Source organism: Malus domestica, chromosome 17 (genome assembly GCF_042453785.1).
Source record: "Malus domestica chromosome 17, GDT2T_hap1".
Classification (NCBI taxonomy): Eukaryota; Viridiplantae; Streptophyta; class Magnoliopsida; order Rosales; family Rosaceae; genus Malus; species Malus domestica.
This window is the reverse complement of record NC_091677.1, coordinates 258,006-281,193: the sequence shown is the minus strand read 5'-3', so window position 1 is coordinate 281,193 and position 23,188 is coordinate 258,006. Positions and strand designations below refer to the sequence as shown.

At 37.4% G+C, this 23,188-nt stretch overlaps 3 protein-coding genes and 1 long non-coding RNA gene across 4 annotated transcripts; 2 read left to right on the top strand and 2 right to left on the bottom strand.

Annotated features, from left to right (window-relative positions):
- Positions 1 to 5,563: 5,563 nt before the first annotated feature.
- LOC103404139 (mitochondrial phosphate carrier protein 3, mitochondrial-like) lies at positions 5,564 to 8,614 on the bottom strand. Its single transcript, XM_008343022.4, has 6 exons — positions 7,960 to 8,614; positions 7,113 to 7,474; positions 6,956 to 6,999; positions 6,212 to 6,426; positions 6,003 to 6,127; positions 5,564 to 5,912 (listed from the first exon to the last, which is right to left on the bottom strand). Exons 1-6 carry the CDS (start codon positions 8,263 to 8,265, stop codon positions 5,852 to 5,854), a joined length of 1,113 nt encoding a protein of 370 aa, XP_008341244.1. The 5' UTR covers positions 8,266 to 8,614; the 3' UTR covers positions 5,564 to 5,851.
- Positions 8,615 to 9,319: 705 nt separating this feature from the next.
- Positions 9,320 to 12,262, bottom strand: LOC103404138 (pentatricopeptide repeat-containing protein At3g26782, mitochondrial). The gene is made up of 2 exons (XM_008343021.4): positions 10,694 to 12,262; positions 9,320 to 10,592 (listed from the first exon to the last, which is right to left on the bottom strand). Exons 1-2 carry the CDS (start codon positions 11,609 to 11,611, stop codon positions 9,549 to 9,551), a joined length of 1,962 nt encoding a protein of 653 aa, XP_008341243.3. The 5' UTR covers positions 11,612 to 12,262; the 3' UTR covers positions 9,320 to 9,548.
- Positions 12,263 to 12,559: 297 nt separating this feature from the next.
- LOC139193522 (uncharacterized) lies at positions 12,560 to 16,887 on the top strand. The gene is made up of 7 exons (XM_070816583.1): positions 12,560 to 13,025; positions 14,670 to 14,805; positions 14,912 to 15,020; positions 15,167 to 15,289; positions 15,549 to 15,628; positions 16,248 to 16,373; positions 16,477 to 16,887. Exons 3-7 carry the CDS (start codon positions 14,977 to 14,979, stop codon positions 16,509 to 16,511), a joined length of 408 nt encoding a protein of 135 aa, XP_070672684.1. The 5' UTR covers positions 12,560 to 13,025; positions 14,670 to 14,805; positions 14,912 to 14,976; the 3' UTR covers positions 16,512 to 16,887.
- A 4,788-nt stretch (positions 16,888 to 21,675) lies between these two features.
- LOC139193523 (uncharacterized) lies at positions 21,676 to 22,456 on the top strand. The gene is made up of 3 exons (XR_011577722.1): positions 21,676 to 21,861; positions 21,990 to 22,059; positions 22,145 to 22,456. It is a non-coding gene; the product is annotated as an uncharacterized lncRNA (long non-coding RNA).
- The last annotated feature ends 732 nt before the right edge of the window (positions 22,457 to 23,188 follow it).

Here is a 23,188-nt window from a genome sequence, read left to right as displayed (position 1 = left end):
ACTGAAAGGAGAGTGGTGAGGATGGAAATCCTTCCTCTTGCCTTGAAATTGATATGTCTGTTGATTCGGTGAAGCATTATGCAAGGCATGGGGAGGTGCCACTGCTGTTTGGAAAGTCGAGGTCTTCTCATTTAGGTGAGTCTGGCTTCCACCTCCCACTTGTTGATAAAGGATGGTTGTAGGGGGTTTCTCCTGATATGTCTTTGCCTCGGCGGAGGCATGGTTATAAGCCTGCGCCATCACCTCAGAGTAAGTCTTCCAAGTATTGGCATTGATCATGTATTTAAAGAAACAATCACGTAGGCCTGCCGTGAAGGCTTTGAGGGCAGTCTTGTCGTCTGCCTCGGCACACCGGGAGTATTCATGGCTGAAGCGGCCAGCATACATACGTAATGACTCGTCTGGCTTCTGGCGGATAGTGTACAGGTCATCTGCAGAGTGCAAGCGATCGGTTTGGAAAATGTGTTGGGAAACAAATAGTTTCCTCAATTCCTCAAATGAGTCTACCGTCTCAGGTGTAAGACGACAATACCAATTTAGAGCTCTGCCAGAGAGGGTGGAGGGGAAGAGAAGACATCGCTCTTCGTCGGTGTGCATCCGGTATGCCATGGTGGACTCAAAGAGGTTAAGGTGCTCAATCGGGTCCTCTTTTCCAGTATAAAGTTGCAAGCCAAGCTTTTGCTTTGTCTTTGCTTGAAGGGGGGTGTTGAGGATCCTCCTTGTAAGAGGGCCAGGCCTGGGTTGGTTCCAGTCAGGTATTTCAGCCTGACGTTCAGCCTTCAACTTGTTTACTTCCTCAAGAAGTTGTAGGACAAGGGGGTCCTGAGCGGAGTTATGTGTCACTGGAGCTTTCTTTCGTAAATCTCCATCTCCTATTGGAATTAGGAAGGTTTGATCAAGGGCATGTGATTTTTCCCTGGACTCGCTGTACTGGCTTCCAGGGTATGTCTGTCGGAACACCTCTGAGTCCCCTGTACCCTCATGTCTCTCTAGGACTTGTTGCCCCTTCCCCAAATTGGTGGCCGGCTTGGGCCGTGGCAGGGGACCGAGTCTCTCAGAAATCCTTGGGTCATTGATCTTTGAGCTTATATGGATGGAATTCTCTCGACGTTGCTTCAGGAAATCCCGACAATCGCGAAATACGGCTTTCGATCCTTCTGCCCCTTCAGCAAAGAGGTGTCTCCCTCCACTTCTCATGGTTCGGGTCGAAGCAACTGGGTTAAGAGAAGCCTCATGTTGATTATCAAGTCGAGGGGTAATCTGTTCCCTATCAGGGATATCTATGTCGAATGCATGTGACCCTCCATGTTGGAGGGCACCCAGTTGATGGTTGACTTCCACGGGGGCAACAAGCTCTCCCACGGGGGCAACAAGCTCGCGTGTCTGAGCTTGCCTAGCTTTGTGGAGTGTCTCGAAGAGCTTCTCATATTGCTCCTGGAGGACCTCATTCCTCATTGCTATCTTGTTGTTCTGAGCTTCCAACTCATCGACTTTAGCTTGAAGAAGAACTCGTTTTCCTTCCTTCTTTCGTTGTTTCGCACTATGTGCAAGGGGGGTGTCATTCTGTGTGCTGTGGCTTCCTTCGCTTCCCATGTTGGAGAGGGATGCCTGATCAAAAGAAAGTGTACGAATGATAGAAACCAGCTTGACACAGCTGAAGAGAGTAGGAATAAGTGTCGTTTCCCACAGACGGCGCCAAATGTTGATGCACAAAATCAGCGAAGACTTTGGTACAACAGAAAGTGTCAGGTTTTGTGACCTTCGCTTGGTTGCTTGGTTGCTTCAGTCACTAGTGAGGATAAGTACGTAAATGAATAGAGACAGAGAAGCAAACACAGGATGTACGTGGTTCACCCAGATTGGCTACGTCCACGGAGTAGAGGAGTTCTTATTAGTAGTGAAGGGCTTACACAAGTACAAAGGATCATGCTCTCAATTTAGTGAGTTCTTGTGAATGATTTAACACAAAATGGCATTAGGCAATATTGTGGGGGAATGACCCCTATTTATAGAAAAACTTGTAGCTTTGTCACATTGACATGTGTCATGTTATGATTGGTTCTTGATGTTGACACGTGCTGCGCTCTGATTGGCTTCTAATCTTGACACGTGTCGAGTAGTGATTGGCCTCCTGGTCGGAGGGGAACTCTTCTGGGTCCTTGACAGTATAGCGTTGGCCGGTGCTCGGTAGTTTCGGGATTGGTCAAGTATGGTACAAACAAAGCTGAAAACTAAGAAAATAAGTGAAAAAATATAGTAGTAAGGCCCAAAACATTGTCATATGAGGTTCTACCGTGAAGAATATCAACGGAAAGTCTTACCTTAATTTTCAAAAGTTCACAGTGAGGTGAAGGTGAAAGGAAATAGATTTAAAGATGATTTGTGTACAAATTTGCAAAGCCAACTAAAAATCATGAGTGTTAACCCACGTTTTTTGTTAAAAATTCAATTCTTTTTTATTTTCACGAAATATTTTTCTTCAGCATTAAGAAAAACTTTATAAGTCATTTAGAAGCGATTTTACGATTTATTGAGCAATAAATGCATATTTAGTATAATATTTAAGCCGAAACAAAGAAAATAAGTGGAAAATATAGTAGTGAGAACCAAAACATTGTTAAAAACTTAAAATGGGGTCCACCCTCAAGAATATCAATGAAAAGTCATACCTTGATTTTTTTTTTTAAATTTCACAATGAGATGAAGGTGAAAAGAAATATATTGAACGATGATTCAAGTACGAATTTGCAAAACAACTAGAAATCGTTAGTGCTAACCCACTTTTCTTGTTAAAAATTCAAATTTTTTATTTTCGTAAAATATTTTCCTTGACCTTTAAGGATAACTTTATAAGGCATTTAGAAGTGGTTTTACGGTTTATTGAGTAATAAATGTTTGTTTAGTATGCTGAAAACTAAAGAAATAAGTGAAAAAAATATAGTAGCGAGCAAAAACATTGTCAAATGGGATTCATTGTCACATCCCAGTCTCGGCTCTGCCATAACACGTTATTGTTCGTTTTGGGCTTACCATTGCCTCATGGTTTTGTTTCTGGAAACTGACACAAGAACTTCTCAGTGGGTCACCCATCCTAGGAATGCTCTCGCCTAAACTCGCTTAACTTCGGAGTTTTGATGAAACCTAAAGCTAGTGAGTTCCCAAAAGGCCTCCTGCTATAGGGAGGTGGGCATGTACATATAAGGCACATCACCCTCTCTCCGTTAGTCGATGTAGGATCTTACATTCTATCCTCAAGAATATCAACGGAAAGTCTTACCCTAATTTTCAAAACTTCACAGTGAGGTGAAGGTGAATAGAAATAGATTGATCGATGATTTATGTACGAATTTGTTAAGCCGACTAAAAATCGTGAGTGTTAACCCACGTTTTTTGTTAAAAATTCAAATTTTTTTATTTCACAAAATATTTTTCTTAAGCTCTAAGGAAAACTTTATAAGGCATTTAGAAGTGGTTTTATGGTTTATTGATCAATAAATGTATATTTAGAATAATATTTAAGCCGGAAACTAAGAAAATAAGTGAAAAATATAGTAGTGGGGACCAAAACATTGTTAAAAACTTAAAGTGGGGTCCACCCTCAAGAATTTCAATGAAAAGTCTTACCTTAATTTTCAAAACTTCATGGTGAGGCGAAGTTGACAAGGAATAGATTGAACGATCATTTATGTATGAATTTGCAAAATCGATTAAAAACCGTAAGTGTTAAACCACGGTTTTTTTTTTTGCGAAAAATGCAAATTATTTATTTTTGTGAAACGTTGTCCATGACTATTAAGTAAAACTTTTTAAAGCATTTGGAAGCGGGTTTACAATTTATTGAGCAACAAATGTATATTTAGTAGAATAATTAAGCCGAAAACTAAAAAAAATGTAGTAGTGAGTCCCAAAACCTTGTTAAAATGGGGTTCCGCCCTCCACAATATCAACAAAAAGTCTAACCTTAATTATTAGGACTTCCAGGTGAGGCGAAGGTGAAAAGAAATAGATTGAACGATGATTTATATATGGATATGCAAAACCGACTAAAAACCGCAAGTGTTAAACCACTTTTTTTGTCAAAAATGCAAATTATTTTTTTTAGGGAAATGTTGTCCATGACTATTAAGTAAAACTTTTTAAGGCATTTGGAAGCGGATTTACGATTTATTGAGCAACAAATGTATATTTAATATAATAATTAATCCGAAAAATTAAAAAATAAATGAAAAATATATTGGTGAGGCAAAAAACATTGTCATATGGGATTCTACCCTCAAGAATATCAATGGAAAGTCTTACCTTAATTTTCAAAACTTCACGGTGAGGCGAAGGTGAAAAGAAATAGATTGAACGAAGATTTATGTATGGATTTGCAAAATTGACTGAAAACCATAAGTGTTAACCCATGTTTTTTTTGTAAAAAAATTCAATTTTTTTTTTCACAAAATATGTTTCTTGAGGATTAAGGACAACTTTATAAGGCATTTGGAAGTGGTTTAACGGTTTATTGAGCAATAATTGTATGTTTAGTATAATATAATAATATTTAAGACGAAAACTAATAAAATAAGTAAAAAAAATATAGTAATGAGGCCCAAAACATTGTCATATGGGGCTCTACCCTCAAGAATATCAACGGAAAGTCTTACCTTAATTTTCAAAACTTCATGGTGAGGTGAAGATGAAAAGAAATAGATTAAATGATGATTTATGTACGAATTTGCATAACCCACGTTTCTTGTTAAAAATTCAAATTTTTTGTTTTTGCGAAATATTTTCCTTGAGCATTAAAGAAAACTTTATAAGGCATTTAGAAATGATTTTACAGTTTATTGAGCAATAAATACATGTAAAGTATAATATTTAAGCTGAAAACTAAGAAAATAAGGGAAAAAAATAAAATAGTGAGGCCCAAAACATTGTTAAAAACTTAAATGGGGTATCACCCACAAGAATATCAACGGAAAGTTTTACCTTAATTTTCAAAACTTCATGGTGAGACGAAGGAGAAAAGAAATAAATTGAATGATGATTTATGTACAAATTTGCTTAACAACTAAAAACCGTGAGTATTAAAGACAACTTTAATATTTTCCTTGAGCATTAAAGACAACTTTATAAGGCATTTGGAAACGATTTTACAGTTTATTGAGCAATAAATGTATGTTTAGGATAATATTTAAGCTGAAAGTAAGTGAAAAAATATAGTGAGGCCTAAAAAAATGTTAAAAACTTAAAATGAGATTCCACCCCCAAGAATAGCAAAGAAAGGTCTTACCTTAATTTTTCAAAACTTCACAATGAGGCAAAGGTGAAAAGATATAGATTGATCGATGACTTATGTTCGAATTTGCAAACCGACTAAAATGAATATACAAGGATAAAATAGGTATTTCAATGAAATTCATTAATCACAGTTAATTGAGTGGTATGACAGATGTCAAACAGTTATTAGTGAAGAATTCCAGCTCACCAAATGTGACCGGTACCTGAAAATTTCTCCTCGAGAAGAAATATAAATAGTCCGTCATAATTCCCACGCCTTTCGGGATGGCAACGAAAATACCCCATCTAACATGATTTTTTATTGCCTACTCTTTAACAATCAAATTTCAAATTCATATCTCATCTAACTACAAATACGTCTTTTAAAAGAGGATGAGAGCAAAACCATCCCCACAAAACCAGACTAGTCAAATATGGGGGAAAATGGATCCGGTTTCCAAATGTAAAAGAAACAATACTCCTCTTTGAAGCCATTTAAACAACTTCAGCAATCCTACGCTTATTTCGTATGACAAATTTTCAGTTCCAAAAACAACGAAGTTGATGCGGTTAATCACCCAGCAGTTTACACCTTAGAAAGCTCAGAAGCAGCAGCAACTGGAGGGGGAGCACCACCAGTTGTTGGCCTGAAATATACCAATTTCACAAAAATCACCTAACCATCCATTTAAATGAACTAATAATAAAACAAATAGTAGCATGAAGGATTGACTTACAGCCCGACAAAAACTTTGAATGCATCATAGATACCCCACTGAGCTCCAGTAAGAGTTCCAATCATGACAATCCGAAGAGGAAGCCCACGGGTAAAGAGACCAACCACTCCAATCTTCTTCACAGCCTGCACAGCCAGAAATCAAAACAGTCAAAACAGAGCAGGGATGAAGATGTACAACAAACATTGTCCAGAAACCATAGCACTCACATCACCAACTGTTGCTCCTTTGGCATTGTTGAGGAAAGAGACAAGATTGTCAGCAGGATGAGATACAATAGCACAGAATACACCGGCCACGTATCCACCAGCAAAACTCACACCAAGCTGCAAAGATTTGGAGCACTCGCTCTTAGGCCTAGGGATGGCATATTTATAGATCATCTCCACAATTGTTTCAAATGAGGCAAACTTCATCATGGTGTCTACAAGAAAGAACAAGTAGATAAGTAAATGCAATTTTGTTCTCAAGTTCTCAAGTAAAGCATTCCATAACGAGAAATACCGCTTACAGATCATAACTCCAAGTATATAATTTCAGCACCTATTTGGCAAGTTTCAGAAACAGCTTAATGAAAACGCAGCAACAAAAAATTCTTGCTATCTGTCTAAATCTAGAAAAATGCAACAGTAGCATGACCTCAATTGCTTATTGTGCAAACAATCCAAGTAACTCGCGGAAGCACGGAAGAAGAAGAGATGGAACAACATACAAACTTCAGACTAAACATGACATAGAAGTGGTACTCAAAAGTTCAAAGCTAAAGTTTTCAAGTTTGTGGTTATCAATTGCATCTCTGAAACAATCACTTTCATGTTTAAAAGGGGTTCCATGCATGGTGCATCACAGTACAACAGAATAATCCTTTCAAATCATATACAGAAATGTCAAAGCTGCAGTTCACATGAGTATCAAGATAAAAACGGTCATGTATTCAGATCTTTCCAACTTACAAGGAATTTGACGTCCCCATAGTGGAACAAGACCCTTGTACAACCTGTAATTGAAACATGTTAATCTTAACGACAGAATTTTGTTTGAAACCTAAAGCAACAAAACATGCATCTGTGTGTGATAATACACATACAACGATGAAGCAGTACAACTTACCCAAGAGCACCTTCAGATCTGACAAACTTAGGAAGTCCATCTGACAAACCTCTAGCAAATCCAGGCTGAGTTTGCACACGGACCTTGACTGCCTCAAAGGGGCAAAGAGCAACATCGGCAATGACCTCAGCAGATGCAGAACCAGCAAGGTAGATCAAGGTCTTGTACTTGGCAGCAAACTCTGGTCCAGCAAGGTCAGAGTAGTACTTCTTGAAAAACTCATAGAATCCAAACTTGCAGGCACCCTGAGCACTGTAACCAAGGAGGGTAGGCACCCATCCCCTGAAAAAGCCCTTAACTCCCTGCTCCTTGAGCAGAATTCCAAAACCAGATGTGATGCTTTTGTACTTTGCAGGATCAATCTGAAAAATCAACGAATAATAGCCACATTGTCAATCAAATTATCTACCTATGCCGTTAAGTGAAGTAAGAACTATGTGCAAGTCACAAATGTCTCCGATACAAACCAAACAAACATCTTACATTAAAGACCTTACAAGCTAAATAACTAAATGAACGAATTAATACAAATGTCAGATTGAAAGCGATCAATCGATACAGATCCAGTTTAGATCATGATGCAGTGGAATTAAGAAACAAAATATACAATATTAACAGCCAATATGTGAGCCATGGATAATAAATCGATACCTAAGCAGTCCAAAAACCTGGACAACATTTCTGGATGAACATACACAGGTACATACAAAAATGAAATGTTACGAGCAAAATCCAAGGAAAAATAGCACAGATCTAATCAGATAAAAGAAGCATTGTATGATAAGCATACATAACTGAAATAAAATCAGAGATAAGAGCTGGGAGAAGAAAAATCTCGGGATCTGACCTGCATATTGCACTTGACGAGGTCAAGGGGAGTGACGGCCATGTGAGTGAGACCACAGCTAAGAATTCCTCCAAAAGTACAGGCAGCGTAGAAGGAAGGCGAGTACATCTCGATCTTCCCCAAGGGCTCGCTGGGCGACGGAATGACGAGGCCCTTCCTGGCGGAGACTCCTTCGACGGTGGCATTCGGCGTGAAGCCGCCGTTAGGCCTGGCGTAGAGCATCTTCTCCAGCGCGATGGAGGATGAGGATCTGTAGAGGAAGCTCGGGATCAGAGCCTGACGCGACTGCTTATCTGAGAGAGCCATGGTAGAGAGAGTGATTGCTCTGAGATTTGGGAGATGAAGAAGGAGAGAGAGTGAGGGAAATGGAAGAAGAGAGGTATTCTCTCCCAAACTCTCGCTGCCAGATGCTTTGTTAGAAATGGGGCTCTCCTCTCCTCTCCTCTTGCCCTTGTTGATTCCGGTTTTTGCTATATGCGCCTCTTGGTCCAAAGTTAGCTAAACCCTCGCGTCATTTCTACGACATGACCCTGTTGATCGCATTTATTTACTATTCTTCCACTTAGCCTGGCTGACCTTTCGCTTGCTCACTCCCAAAAAAGCGCATTGGGGCCGGCGGCCCATCAAACTAGGTTTTTATTTTCTCTTCCTTTTTATTTGATCAGTACCAAATTAGGTTTGTTTGGTCAAATTTCAAGGGAAGGATTTGAATCGATTCAATGGAGGAGGAGCTGCCCCTTATGATATTATGAATCGGAAAAGTCTAGATCAGTCGACTAGAGGACGAGGAGCGAAATTAACTATTCTAATAATCAATATAATTCTATTTTGTGCGTATTTGATCGCAAATCATAATTTATAAACAAAATACTTTTTAATTTTACATATACATGTAAACAAAAATAAAAACGTTAAAAATCAGAATAAGTGTAACATCGAAATTAAGTAAACATTGTGGCTACTAATTTTATTTTGAAGCTGGCATTTGTTCCCTCATAGAAAGGCATGAATGCTACCAAGTTACCAACTCAATGGGAGCTGGATTGGCATATTCGTTGGCATATTCGTAGGCATATCTCGGGAAATTCAATTGTTACGGTATTTCCAATTTGACAAATTGGCAATTTGCAAACGGTACTTCGTTTGCGCCTACATTAGACTAGTCAAGGGATCATACCCTTTTGATCCTACATTAGACTAGTTAAGGGATCATACCCTTTTGATTTAGGAAAGAAAACCCTTACTTTCTCCCGGTAAATTTCAATACCTTCCATTATTCATAGAAGAATGCACGGTAAACTGACTTTTTAAACCACATTTTATAAATTATATGATGTGTTTTTGATAATTAGATTATGAGTTAAGGTTGATAAGAATCCTTATCAAGGCTGATCTATAATTTACTCAGTCTTCTGTTAATCAGAAACAATCTTATCAGAAGTGGCATTCAGTTTCACCAAAACTGATTATATGAATAGTAGTCACAACATTCCTACAGAGCCATTACGTGCTATCTATTCTACACCTTATCAATGAGGCTATTTATCGAGCCAAATTTGCCTAGCAACCGCCATCTTCTTACAGAGCCATCACCAATAATCTCCACAAGAACACAACCCATTCCTGAAGTGATGAAACCGCTTTGAATCTCTGACCACAATTTCCCGATCAACAACCTTCGTAATCAACTTAATAACAGTATGACAATTGGCACAAACTCGAAGATTCTTGATTATCTGAATCGTCGCACCAGATACAGAATTCATGATTCCAAAGGCAACGGCCAGCTTCTCACTATGTACTCTTAGGACCATTTCCTTCTCTTCCTCATCAACGTCATGAAGAACTGAACTGATATTGGGTGCATAGCCAACCTCTTGCAGCTTGATTGTCAGTTTTTCCAAATACTCGTAAATCTTCTCATGCTGAGGATGCTCTCTGTCTCCAACTAAAAATAAATGCACAATACCTCTCAGTTCAACCAAACTGAATCCAGGAGGTTTTACCAACCCACGATTCTTCATGAGTACTCTCATCCTCTCAACATCTTCCCATCTCCCAGCATCGGCATATATATTTGAAAGCAAGATGTAGTACCCACAATTATGAGGGTCAAGCTCAAATAGTTTTCTTGCAGAAATCTCTGCAAATGTCACATTTTTGTGTACCCTGCAAGCCCCAAGAAACGAACCCCAGACAACACAATCTGGCATGATCCTCATTCCCTTTATTAAATCATAAGCCTTGTTAAGATCACCAGAACGTCCAAGAAGATCAACCATGCACCCGTAGTGCTCAATTCCAGGTTCTACACCGAATTTGCGGCTCATGGCATTAAACCAATACCAACCCTGTTCTAATAGACCAGCATGGCTGCAAGCATTTAGAAGTGACACAAATGTTATGTAATTTGGTGTCACACCATCTCTTATCATCTTATAGAAGACCTCCAACGCTTCTTTGGCACGGCCATGCATTCCATAACCTGCAACCATGGCAGTCCATGTCCTGACATTCTTCTCCTTCATGCAATCAAATGCCTTCCTTGCCAAGTCAACTCTCCCACGTTTGCAGTACATGTCGATAATAGAGGTAGACACTATCACATTCTCTTCCAAGCCCTTTTTCAGAACCTATAAATAAAAAGACCAAAGATTGCATTAGTAGAGACAGCCTGCAGTAATAACCTATTCCACATGATGCGAAATTAAGGGCTTGCGAGAAACTTGAATACCTGATCATGTATAGACTTCCCAACTAGCAGAGGCCCAGCATGTGCACAAGCTAATAACAAAGTGGACAACGTCACCGCATTGTAGTGGACGTCACCATCCCTTGCCATCCCGTAGAAGACTTGCCATGCCTCAGAAGATAATCCACTCTGTGCATAAGTTGCAATCATGGAGTTCCAAGAAACCAAATCCTTTTGAGACATTCCATCAAACACCTTTCTAACAAGACCGAGCTCGCCACATTTGGCATATGCATCCATCAAAGTATTCCCAACCCATAAATCCCCATCAAAGCCTCTCTTCACCACCAACCCATGAACACTTTGAGCAAGTCCCTTACTTGACACGCGAGAACAAGCCGACAGAACAGAAACCAGTACAACAGGATCTAAAGAAACATCCTCATTGTCAATTTCCTCAATCAACAACTCTTTAAAGAGAGCCAAGGCTTGGCAGGCATCGTCGTTCTGGACGCACCCGGTGATCATTGACGTCCAAGTAACCACGTTCCTGTGAGGAATTGTATCGAACAGTTTCCATGCATCCGTCAATCGACCACATCTGGAGTACATATCGATGAGTGCAGAGGAGACAAAGAGATCGGACTCAAAGCCGAAGACCAACGCCTGCTGGTGAGCTTGCTTGCCGGAGTGAAGGTCCAGCAAAGCCGAGCAGGATTTGATGGCGCAGGGGAAGGAGGAGCGGTTTGGTCTGAGGGAAAGCTTTCGCATGGACGAAAATGCCCGGAGGGCTTCGAGGGAGTCGCCGCTCCGGGCCAAGTCGGCAATGACGGAGTTCCAGGAAGCGACATCGTCTTTGTCGACGTATTTGTTGAACCAGGTTGCAAGGTTGAGGTTGTTAACTGCGACCGAATATTGGTGCCTGCGGATGCGACAAAAACTCGATTTTGAAATCTTCATTCATTCATCATTCTTTCGTTCCCGGGGGATTTTCGTGGCTTTGGATTCCCGCTGAGCGAACAAACTGGTTGCAAATGTGGGATCTTTTTGGAGCTGTTTGCAAGAAAGAAAGCTCTTCTGCCCGCCCTTCCAAAGTCAAACATTGGTCAACGAGTTTGCAAATGTTGTGAGAATTACAATTATACAAGTCGGCACTACCCCCTGTTGTTGTGAAGAAACTCTGGTCTCGTATGACATCGGTTTAATGTTATCTATGTTTATTAATAAAACGTATCAACGTGTTATCCAAAAGAAGTATTGATACAAGATGAACATTCTCAAGAATACCGAATAAAAATGGACTTGCACGTCAGTTCTTCAATGTTTGCCAACAAACTGGCCTGCGCTTGGGACTGCTGTAAATGCATCTGCCGAATTAGGAGTAGATTCATCACCTGGAGAAGGGAAGAAGGATTACATATTGTTATTGGGTGGATTTCCATATGGTAAAACCATCGGAGAAGCTGAAATCGTTAGCACCGCACTAGTTGAGTTGCACAGAGCATGTAAATTAGCAAACAAGATGGCTGTGCATATAATTTACTGATAGACAGAGCCAGTAATTTCCGTAGATGTCTGAGAATCTTAGCTGAACTGGGGATTCAATAATTACTTATTCTAAAGTAGGGGGGAGGGCAGGCACTGTTCATGTTTCTTTTGATTTTGCTTTATTTACAACAAAGCCATGCAACAATACCAGCCGAATGGGAGGGTAATTCTCAAAATTTCAGAGGGTAATTTTGTCCATATGGCTTATCAGGAAGCCACTCGATTTCATGCTATTTACAACAAAGCCGTCAGGTTTGTGATGATATTGGGGCTGGGTTGGAAGGGCAATTTTGTCCTTTGCGTTTGAGATGGATTGGGGTGGGTTTAGGTTTGCTGTCATTCAGTGAGGGTTTCAGGGATGGGAGCCATGCCTTCGATAGAGAGAGAGAGGGCAGAAAGCATGGTTTCGACTGAGTGGGAGAGAGATTTAGGGATTTTGTCCACTTTTTGAGAAAACGGGATTGGTAAGGAGAGAATGGCTGAGGGAGGTATGGGAGAGAGTGGGTTTCACGTTATTCACAAAATTCATTTCCGTTCAGATTGTAATTTTGGTTTTACGACAGAGAGCTTCGACTTGCAGAGAGGGAGAGAGAGCCTGCGGCTTGCAGAATCTCGATGATGGAAGAAGAAGAAGCTCAGAAGTCTGATACGCCAAGTCGGAGGAACCCTAAAAGCCAGAGAAGAAGAAGAAGCTCAGAAATCGAAGCATTCGGAAGATGAGGCGGATGCGATCGCCGTTGTGCAGCTCAGACCATCACGATTCACCATTGTCACCCCATCACCGCCGTCGAAAACACTACCATACCATCATTCTGCAAAAGATTTGGTAATTTCTGAATTAGGGTTTTTTTTTTTTTATGTGAATTTATGGTTTAGGGATTTAGGGTTTTTTTTTATTATTATTTTTATGTGAATTTCTGGTTTAGGGATTTAGGGTTTTTTTTTAGAATCTGATACCTCATTGACCATGGGATTCCATTTCAGTCTATGTTTTTTTTTATTGGTTTGTTATGTTTTAACTTTGATTGGCCAAAACAATGTTGAACGATATTTCAGTCTTCTTTGATGGAGTTCTCGATTCAAGAGCATATATATTTTTTTTTCAATTTCTACTATTTGGTTTATGTTGAGTTTACGTCTGAGTTGTGGTGGTGTTTATGTGTTTCTAAATTTCTTCCAATAGCTTACTTTTAGTTGGTTTTGATTGTATATTTCTCTTCAGAACAATTCTTCGAGTTGCATTCTTACTGGCTATACAAAAGGGAAGTTATTGAGAAAATTTGGATTAGAGTTGCATTCTTACCAGCTATACAAAAACGAAAGTTATTGAGAAAATTTGGAGACAAGAGCCTCCTAAATTATTAGTACAATATCTACTATTGCAAAGCAAGCTGACATATTTGAGCTTTCTGTTTTTTCCTACCATAGGTTGCATAATGAAAGGGACTGACTGCCTTTGAATATTGCTAATATTTATGGTTTCAATGTTGTGGTGTAAACAGAAAAATTATTTTATTTTCCTCTACCAAATACTATGATGAATTATATGTAAAAATTGTCTTAATTGTACCAATATATGCTATTTTAAAATGGAAAATATTCTATGTAAAGGTTGTTTTAAACATTTGGAGTGTTGACAACCTATGCATATGATTAGCGTCACTTTGACCATATTCGTGAGGCAGTTTCTCAACTAGACCTGTATCTTGAAGTAAATTTGGCTTCTTTATCCCATATCTCCTTCTTTGCTTTTTCAACGCTTGATTCGATTGCACATGATTTTAATTCTAACACTGGAAGGCCGAGGTGCTGCATTCACTGTAACAGTAATTCTAACATAGGGGAAATGGGACTGATTTCCGTTTTTCTTTACTTCTTGCCGCAAGGGAGAAATGGGATTTACATGAGGCTGGGTTTTCAAAGTTGTCTGCTTTGGCTGGTCCCATTCTCCCTTCCCTAGATGTTCTTCTGTCAGCTTTGCTGGGTTTATATTATCTCCCACTTTTACCATTTTAATTAGTGGTAGAATGTCACAGTCAAATGGGTACGCATATTCATTAGCTAAATTATGAGTGAATGACAGTTGATATACATTAATTAGATATGTATTATTTATATGAAATATAAACATAATATCACATGGTGGTGCGACAATCATACTGAAATTTTTTTGTATTTTACATGCTAAAAACAACGAACTCTAATTTTGGAGAGATTTTTTTTTCAATGTGTCTGTGTTCTAGGAAAAGGTATTTTTCCATCTTATATGTGAAGAATCAGCTTAAGTTCGAAGTAAGCATCTTTAATGGTTCTGTTTGACAGTCTGAGTTTGCCTACTAACTGTTTGTAGGCATTGACTTTTTTGTCTAGCAGATGCAGACATCCTTAGCCTGAGCCTGCATTGCTTTATGACTTACGATTAAAGAATAATTTTAACTATTTTCATATGATGTAATTTCTGTTCTTTTAGTTTGTTAGGAGCAAGGTCGGTCGTCGAAACATCATTTGTGAGAGTTTGTGCGTCACCTAACATGAAACAAAGAAAGTCTTCACACCAAATGGATGAGGATCAGTAAACCATTCAGAACCTAAAACTTATTTCCTTGGTAATCTCCATTACTTTTTAAATTAGTATTGTTATTATTATTATAATTTTTGCCCACAAAGAGAGCTTGCTACTAAGAAAATGAGAAGTTTATGAAATCACAACAGGGTATAAAAGTGATAATGGTGGTTGGGGTGTTAAAAATTGCATATACCTTTCTGTTTTGATTGAAATGGTTCTTCAACCATTTCAAGAAATTGTGCTATACATGCATAGGTACTCATTTCTCTACACTTTTCGAAGATCTTATATATCTTTTCCTATATTTATGCTTATCTCTAATATAAATATAGGTTACAATTCCTTATCTCACTGTTGGATTTGCCATTCAATTCCTTATTTGACCGTTGTATTTTCCATAGAGTTTGGGTGTGCAATTACAGGGGGAGAGAGAGAGAGAGGGTGGGTGCAGTCATTTTCTCTTTCTATATCCTTCATTTCCCAATTTGCGTCTCTGGTTGTTGGCATTCATCTTCCTCCTCAAGGTAAGGACTTTTCAATCAATTTTTGAATATTTAATTTGGGTTTTATTGTTTGAGTTCGAACATTCACGGATCTATGAGCAATAGTTTCAGATCCAATAGTTTTGTTTTCAAATTTTCCTAGCTATGTAGTTCTCCATTTTTTTTGCTTCTGAATCTAAAAAAGCGATTTAAAACTTTCTTTTAATTGCTGTAGACATAACCCAGAATTTATTTTTTCATTTGGTGAATTGGGTTTGGTTGTTGTACATTTTTCTCTCAGCATCTACACAATGTTGTTCTACCATGCCTGGGTTTCGAAGTTCCAAATCCAATTTAACGCGTCATCAACTCCACCTAAAGGTTCCTGCATCTCTTTCTCTCCCCAAATTCTTGGCCACATAATTTTATAAGCTTCAGGGAAATGATGCTAGAAGTGCTTAAGCTTATCTATCTGTTTATTTATTTTAACTTTTGTTTTAGTTGTTTTTAGAATGAGTACAACTCAATTGCTTGCCTGATTATTTGGTAAAAGTGCTTTTCTGTGAATAATCATTAGTTAAATATGCTTTTGCGTTTGAAGATTGACATTCATGTTGCAAGAATTAAGTTCTGCTAGATTATTCTGTAGTCCAACTGCAAATGTGTTGATGAAGAGCTGGACCATGTATATACCTGCTTTTAACAACACTGATTGTTAGGGTTTTCTGGTTTGTTAATTTGGTATTTCCTAAATCTTCACTGTTAGGTTGAGGAGAAAATTGCAAGTTTTTTAGGTGTCAATTGTATAGATTTTTTGTAAATTTTAATCTTCATTCTGAAATTTGTGTAATTGTTTGGTTCAAATCTTTATATGGATTGCTATGTGTAATTGGTTGGCTCAAAATTTTCATATTCCTTTGTATGGATTAATTTGTAATTGGTTGGCTCAAATCTTTGTTTGATCTAACTATTCCAATTTGGCTAATTTGGTTTTGTTTAGGTTTGATTATATTGGGGTTGAATTCTAAAGTGAGGGTGCAGGACGTGTGCGTAGGGTGTAGGGGTTTCAGGGGCGGTAGGGGGTGGGGTGCGCCCATGAATTGCAGAGCTGCTCAGCTCTTCGTCTGTAAGATGAGTTTCATCCCTGCCTCATGTCTTTTTTTGTTCTGATTCTGAGAGCATGTTTCGGATGGATTGTGGTTTAAATTTTTGCTTTGTTCTGCCTCTAGACAGCCGCCACCACCACCACTTTGTCCAAATCTGACGGCTCGCGCTGTAGCATCTGCGTGAATCTCCCCGAAAAACTGGACTCCACAATGTTTTCCAAATAAACTCCAAACTTCGAAGGGTGCGGCTGAAAAGTTAGAATCTGAGGCAATCAAATCCAATCCAGGGAAGAGATTGGATAGCTTCTGAGGTGTGGCTATGATCTGCGCCAACAATTCCGAATGGAGATGATACTGAAGAAGATTGTAAATCAAGCCTAATCACTAAATACATTAGCGAGTTTAGTGCCTGGTCTGAGCTCACCCTATATATAAGAAAACATATTCAAATAATGATAAGAATATGGTTATTCACAAATGATTAGGATTGTGTGAATGTTAATTTAAAATGAAGGTTCTGTGTTAGAATTAAAAGAGCTATGCACGGTCGATTTTTATAGGTGTTAATGAAATTTTTATACCAGTTTTATTTTATGGGAATTAAGTATGGGTGGTTTTTGTGTTTTTGAAATTTGAAAGGGGAAATAAATTACAAGAAGAACAGGAAGACTGAGCGCCAATCATGCGCTTCTCTTCCTGCCTCATCCAAATCCAGACATGGTAATTACTCGATTACTCGATTTCTCATTTCTCCTTTATCTCCTTTTGTTTTGTTTTTTTTGTTTTTTTGTTTTTTTTGGCTTTTGAGAAAGTGTTTGAGAAAATTAGGACATTTCAGATTATGGTATTCATTTTAAATTTTCTTAAAATTTATCGATTATCAAATGGCATAGTTTGTGATATACCGTAATATGATTTGAGTGCTCAAAATTAGTATTGCAAATTTTAAGTGGTGGAACAGACCCTTTTGGGATTAGCATCTAATATCTTTGTTAACACAATTTCTTATAGAAAATTATATTATCAAAATCTGTAATATCTCCATTTTATCGTTGTTCTTAACTGTCCCATAGTTCGGTAGATATTGGAGTTTGTAATATTATTTGAGATTTGGTGTTCTAATTTTGTACTGATTGGTTTTCTTCGTTTTTGTGATGTTTTAACAGCCTGTCAGACTGGAAATCAAGGTAATTTGGATTATATTTGCTTTTTCTGTATTGTATTTAGTTTCTTAAACTGAGAGTTATTATAATCTAAATAGAGCTGACTTGAATGGATTCCTTTTTGTTGATAAATGTAATTTGCTTTTGTAGGTCAAGGTTTTTCAGCAAGAAAATTAAGCTGTAAATTCATTTGCGGTACAAATGCTTCCACTTATTTAGAGTGCTGAATTCACCCTTGGTTTTAAGTACTCTTTTGCTTATTCTCAATGTAGTCAAATTTTTCAAGACGATTTGAGTGGGGAAAAAGAATGTCAAAACATGTCGTATATATAAACGTTTCTTTTGGGTTCTGAAGATACACTATGAAGTGTGTGCATATTTAAATTTTCAGTTTCCTCAAGTGTATTCAATCTCCCATTTCATTATAGAGACCTCACGTAGTACTTAATTTAAGATGCATGCTTCAGTACAATCAAATGGAAAAAAAAAAACCATTGCAATGTTGGTATTTCATATATCTTATTTATAACTACGTTTTCTATTGCAAATTATCTCTACAACAATTTATATGCGCGATGTCCATGTGGCTATTATGCATGAATCACTCTGGATCGTCCGTTCCCTTATGCATGTCGGATGAATGGCTGGATTTGGAAAGCTAAGTTCCATTTTTTATTCCATTCTTTACTATTAGCATAGATTGTTATCATTTCAGCCTTTTTGCTGTGAATTATTTTCGGATTTTGTTGCACTGTTAGGTCAGGTTTTGGGGATGCATCTCTCTGTTCTGTGTATTGTTCTTTGTTTCAAAGTCAGTTTTTTTTTTTTTTTGGGGGGGGGGGGGTTTCAGTTCGTTGCTCTATGACTCTGTATTTAGATTTTTCATTCGTGTATGATTAAATGGGTATTGGTGGTTCAAAATATTGCTTATTTTCCTGGAATTTTTTGTTTTCAGTTGTAAGGGTAAAGAGAACACTGAAATCTCAGGTTAAATGGGTATTTTTCTACTTAAGCTTCTTGCTCATTTTTTTTGGGATTTTTGGTTTTCAGTTGCAAGGGTAAAGAGAATACTAAAATCTTAGAAATCGGTATTGGCATTTGTATTAATGCATTTGCATTTTTGTTGGTTTGCAGGATAGGTGCATTGAGACCTAAAATATGTGCGTGAACTTCATAAATTTTTCTGAGGCTCCAAACCTTGAAGGGTAAGTGTTTTTTAGCTAAGTTCAATTTTTAATTCAATTCTCTACTGTTAGCGTAGATTGTCATCATTTCTTCCCTTTTGCTGTGAATTATTTCCAGAATTTGTTGTGCTGCTAGGTCGGGTTTTAGGGGTTCCTTTTTGTTGTCTACATGAAAAATGATTGATTTACATTCAGCATCATGATTTTCCTTGATGTTAAGAGAAACCCATGCATACATAGCCAACTGCACTGAAGCATGAATTGAAAAAAAATAATGTACATGATTGTTATTCCACTGCTTAATTTATTCCAAGTCACCACAAATTTCTCTACATTTGGAAATTTTTATACTTTTGTTGAATTGTTATTTTAGTTGTGAATTAAGAGAAAAAAGTTGAATTTGTTTTGGATGTGGAATTGTTGTATTTACTATTTTGCTGAGAAAATTTGGAGGAGGAGGAAAAAGAAGCAACATTTGTAAATTGGGTTTCGGATTTCGATTAATTAGGATAACAAAGATAAGATTTTTGTGATGAATGATAGTGCTTTACAATGTTGTTTACTTCTATGATTTGAATGCAAATTTATGTGTGACTTAAGTGCAACGGGTTCCTGTAATCTGAGATGTGGACTGACACTGTTGCAGGTTTCATGCGCTTGATAAACAAGGCTTGCTTAAGGCAAAAGCACAAAAGGTATTGAATGTGTTGTGAATATATTACATCTGTGAGTTACAGTAAAATATAGCATTCAGTTGAAATATATTACATTTGTGTAGTTAGTTTGGGCGGTTTTTAGATTCTTAAATAGTGCTGCTTAATATTGTTTGTGAGGTTATTTTTACGGCTGGGGGAGCAGAGATACTGTAGCAAATGAGCTTAGAGTTGTGGAAAAAAAAAAACTTTCAAAAAAACTCTCTCAAATGACTAACCACAATCTATTTATAGCACAATAAATACATGCCTTTGTCTCTGTTAAACATTTTTATCGGTTTCAGGTAATTAAATCCATGTAGAAAGCAAATTTATAGGAAGCATCTCCATTGACTAGATTGAAATAAAATCATTTGCACCTCCCTCAATCAAATGATGCTTATAAAAGACCATGTTTAGGAAAGAAATGAGCCAAATTTATATCCATATACAATGGGAGACCAAAACTTAGAAGCAACTGGTTTTTATTTTATCTAATTATAGAAGGCAGATAGTAATTCTTCATTTTTTAAAATAATATTAAGATAGTAGGACTTACAAGATCGCATCCTATGTTTATGTGTTCTATGATGAAATTTTACTTTTGTCCACGACTACATCATTTTAGGATCATCTTAGATTATTATATGGTTAACTGGTAAGTTTCTAATACTATTACATACTTTGTCTCATGGAAGCACAGTGCATTTTAGGTTCAGGGTGGAGTTATGACAAAATAAAGCACTACTACAAACATCTAAGGGGAAATATAAAATATCATAGGAAAAATTGTTAGCAGTTTTTTAAAACAAACTTGAACCTGCAGTGCTGTACTACACTGAAACCAAAACAAATCTGCAGAAGTGTCTCACATTCTGCATTGGTAATGGGGTTTAGTTTGAATATCTCTTTCTTGAGTTGCTTTGCACAAGCCTCACAGTGCATGTTAACCTCGAGTTCTGCAGTTAACACTCTATTAACCTGAAGCAAAAATAAACCACCTTTATAAGTCCACTGTTTTAACAAATGTAATTTTCTTTTCCGGTGTTTTCCATTTCAAACAATGCGACTTTATGAGTTTTTTATTTATTGCTCAGTTTGATCGCCTTATATTATTCATTTGGTTTCTGCTTTGTTTCTTTTTTTTTTCTTCTCTCTGTGATCCTCTGATTATCCAGATGTTGGATGGTTTTTTTTTTTTCTTTCAATTATGTCTTTGTGATTCTGTTTTTTAAACAGGTTTTAAAATATCCTGGTCATTCCATTTAATTAAAGTTTTAAGATATCCTCATTCCTTTAACACATAAAAATTAAGCATTTTCATACCTAAAGTTTTAAATTATCATCGTTCTGTTCAAATGCACCATTTCCTTTTTGTTTCCCTTCTCTCATCTTGCAAGCACTCATGGTGTTCATTTCCTTTGAATTTTGGTTAATGCAGGTTTTCAAATTTGTGATGATCGTTTTCATATTTCTATAAATTTTGACAGAAAAAACCATGTGAAAAAACACATTAGTCTCTAAGTATAAATCACATTAGTCTAATTATGGCTACAATAAAAAACCGTGCGATCAACTATGGCTTGCTTACACTGCAATTTCAATTTGGGAATTGAATTTATTTACAAAATTACGATCCTTTTTAAAATTTAGAAAAGAATGTTAAAAGACCAATTTTCTTTACAAGAACTTTAATAAAAAGTAGACCATGAGTGAAAACCAACCAACAACGATTATGGTGATTCGGTAATTTAAACATAAACCAGCTTTGAGAGTCATACTCACCCATTGTTGGTTTTCCTTGCGAGCATATTTCCTACCCAAGGTTTCCCAAGCTGTGTTCTCAAACCACTACATCGACATATCTTTTTAAATCTTTGATTGATTGATCAATTTTACCGTATAGATGATGTAAGAATTGGTCGCCAAGGGTTTGAGAGAAGGGTGGTTTCACCGGAATTGAAGCTCTGGCTCTCGGTTGTGAGTTCCATAAATATTTGATTGTGCAAATATATAATGATTTGTATTTTATGTCTATGATCAAAATGTGATCATAATCAATATTTATATATAGATAAATAACTAAAAGTTTTAGTTCTAGAGATGGAATAGGTATGAGTGGTTATTGAAATCTGTTCTGTTGTGTTTTTTCTGCAGGAGAAGCAAGAAATTATAATTGAAAAGGCCATGCGTAATAAGCGGAAACTCTTATTTAAATCCTACCATAATAGGTAACTACAATTTACTTTTGGATTTGATTCTTCACTGATGGGATGTTGTGAGGGTGTGATTTGGGGGAGATAGGGGAGGGGGTTGGGTGCAGAGAGGGTGAGGGCAGATGCACGATTAGGGGGACAGAAGGAGAGTTGCTTGGGTCCACCATGAAGTTTGAAAGCCCGATCCGAGATGCAATTTCCATAATCTGGTTCGCCTGAAATCCGACAACGTCCTAATCTCCTTTCGCGACCTGTAAGTGTTACTCCACTTTGGTTCTTATTTAAGGTCCTGTAAGGCTTCGCCTCACGCCTCACTCTTAGGTTGGGCTATCCCTCGAACGCCTCACCCACGCCTCACACTTTTAATACATTGGTGTGCAGCAAGCAAAATCCTTTCATTCATATCAGCTTCTTGGGCCTCTTTTACCTTCACAGCAGCTTACCTACCTGGGTCAGTAATCTTAAATTGATTTCTTGATTTCTGTTGTTGAATGTTTATCTTAAATTGATTCTTTCTAGCTTATTTCCGTCTGCAGCTTTTCTTTTGGCTCCAGAATACCATATGGAGATATCATCTTTCTCTTCTCTCTCTCTCTCTCTCTCTCTCTCTCTCTCTCTCTCTCTCTCTCTCTCTCTCTGTCTTTCTCTCTTTATGAGTGCTATCTTTCTTTCTATAGTTGCGCAGCACTAGGGAGGTAATTTTTGCTCTAAGTTGGAATAGTTTCTAAGATTTGTATTGTGCAATTGTCCAGTGTTAACTACTAAATCGATTAAAAAAACATTCTGTAGGGGCTGCACTACCATTCAATTACCTATGGAATTTATAACATGCAATTAGTTTATGTTTAGTTGAGTTCAAATAATGTTGATTGCATTGTTATAAAGCTCTTTTTTATAGTTAGGTTGAAAATCTTATCGATATATTCTTTATTTAGTTGGTCCAATTTGTAACAGATGAGATTGTTTTGTTTAATGTTTCAATCAAAATTTGATCCTTTTTTTTTTGTGTGAAATTATAATGGAATTGCAAGTCAAGTATATCTTAAGATTCTTGGTTGCATACCCACCTTCCGACAACTATTAGTCTCTTGATTGGATGAATTTTTATAATTTCTTGGATCTACGGTTACAATGCTTTTATAATTTCCTAGATCTATCATTTTTGTTCGTTCATGATTATGTTGAATGTTTTTCAGGTTAAATGTGTCTTATTCATGTAGTTAAGGCTGGTGAATTCAAGTCCCGCGGCATCGCGCGGGCTTATTACTAGTATATACTATTATATCTGAGAAATTTAGGTCATTGTATTTATATACCAATCATCGTCTCAAATATGCCATGTCCCTCATTGTATTTGTATACCAATCATCGTCTCTAATATGCTAAGTCCCAACTCCTAACAGCACTTGCTTTGCTTCATCGCTGACTAGCTCGTGGTGTAATGCTAGTTCTCTGCTTGGTAAGAGGATGTCTCATGATTAAGTTATGAACGCGAGAGAGAGATTTGTGATGAGTTCGGCAACTGGTTCTGCTTGTAGCTAGTCTCGTAATAAGCGAGGATGTAGCCACAACATGCTGCA

Excerpts from the sequence above, each read along its gene's own strand:
- LOC103404139 (XM_008343022.4), bottom strand. The coding sequence starts at position 8,265 with ATGGCTCTCTCAGATAAGCAGTCGCGTCAGGCTCTGATCCCGAGCTTC. Across the intron at positions 7,000-7,112 it reads AGATCTGAAGGTGCTCTTGG|GTTGTACAAGGGTCTTGTTC; the intron begins GTAAGTTGTACT and ends TTTCAATTACAG. Across the intron at positions 5,913-6,002 it reads TTCAAAGTTTTTGTCGGGCT|GCCAACAACTGGTGGTGCTC; the intron begins GTAAGTCAATCC and ends GGTATATTTCAG.
- LOC103404138 (XM_008343021.4), bottom strand. The coding sequence starts at position 11,611 with ATGAAGATTTCAAAATCGAGTTTTTGTCGCATCCGCAGGCACCAATAT. Across the intron at positions 10,593-10,693 it reads GGAAGTCTATACATGATCAG|GTTCTGAAAAAGGGCTTGGA; the intron begins GTATTCAAGTTT and ends TTTTATTTATAG.
- LOC139193522 (XM_070816583.1), top strand. The coding sequence starts at position 14,977 with ATGGTTCTTCAACCATTTCAAGAAATTGTGCTATACATGCATAG. Across the intron at positions 15,629-16,247 it reads GTCATCAACTCCACCTAAAG|GTTTGATTATATTGGGGTTG; the intron begins GTTCCTGCATCT and ends GGTTTTGTTTAG. Across the intron at positions 16,374-16,476 it reads AGCTGCTCAGCTCTTCGTCT|ACAGCCGCCACCACCACCAC; the intron begins GTAAGATGAGTT and ends TTCTGCCTCTAG.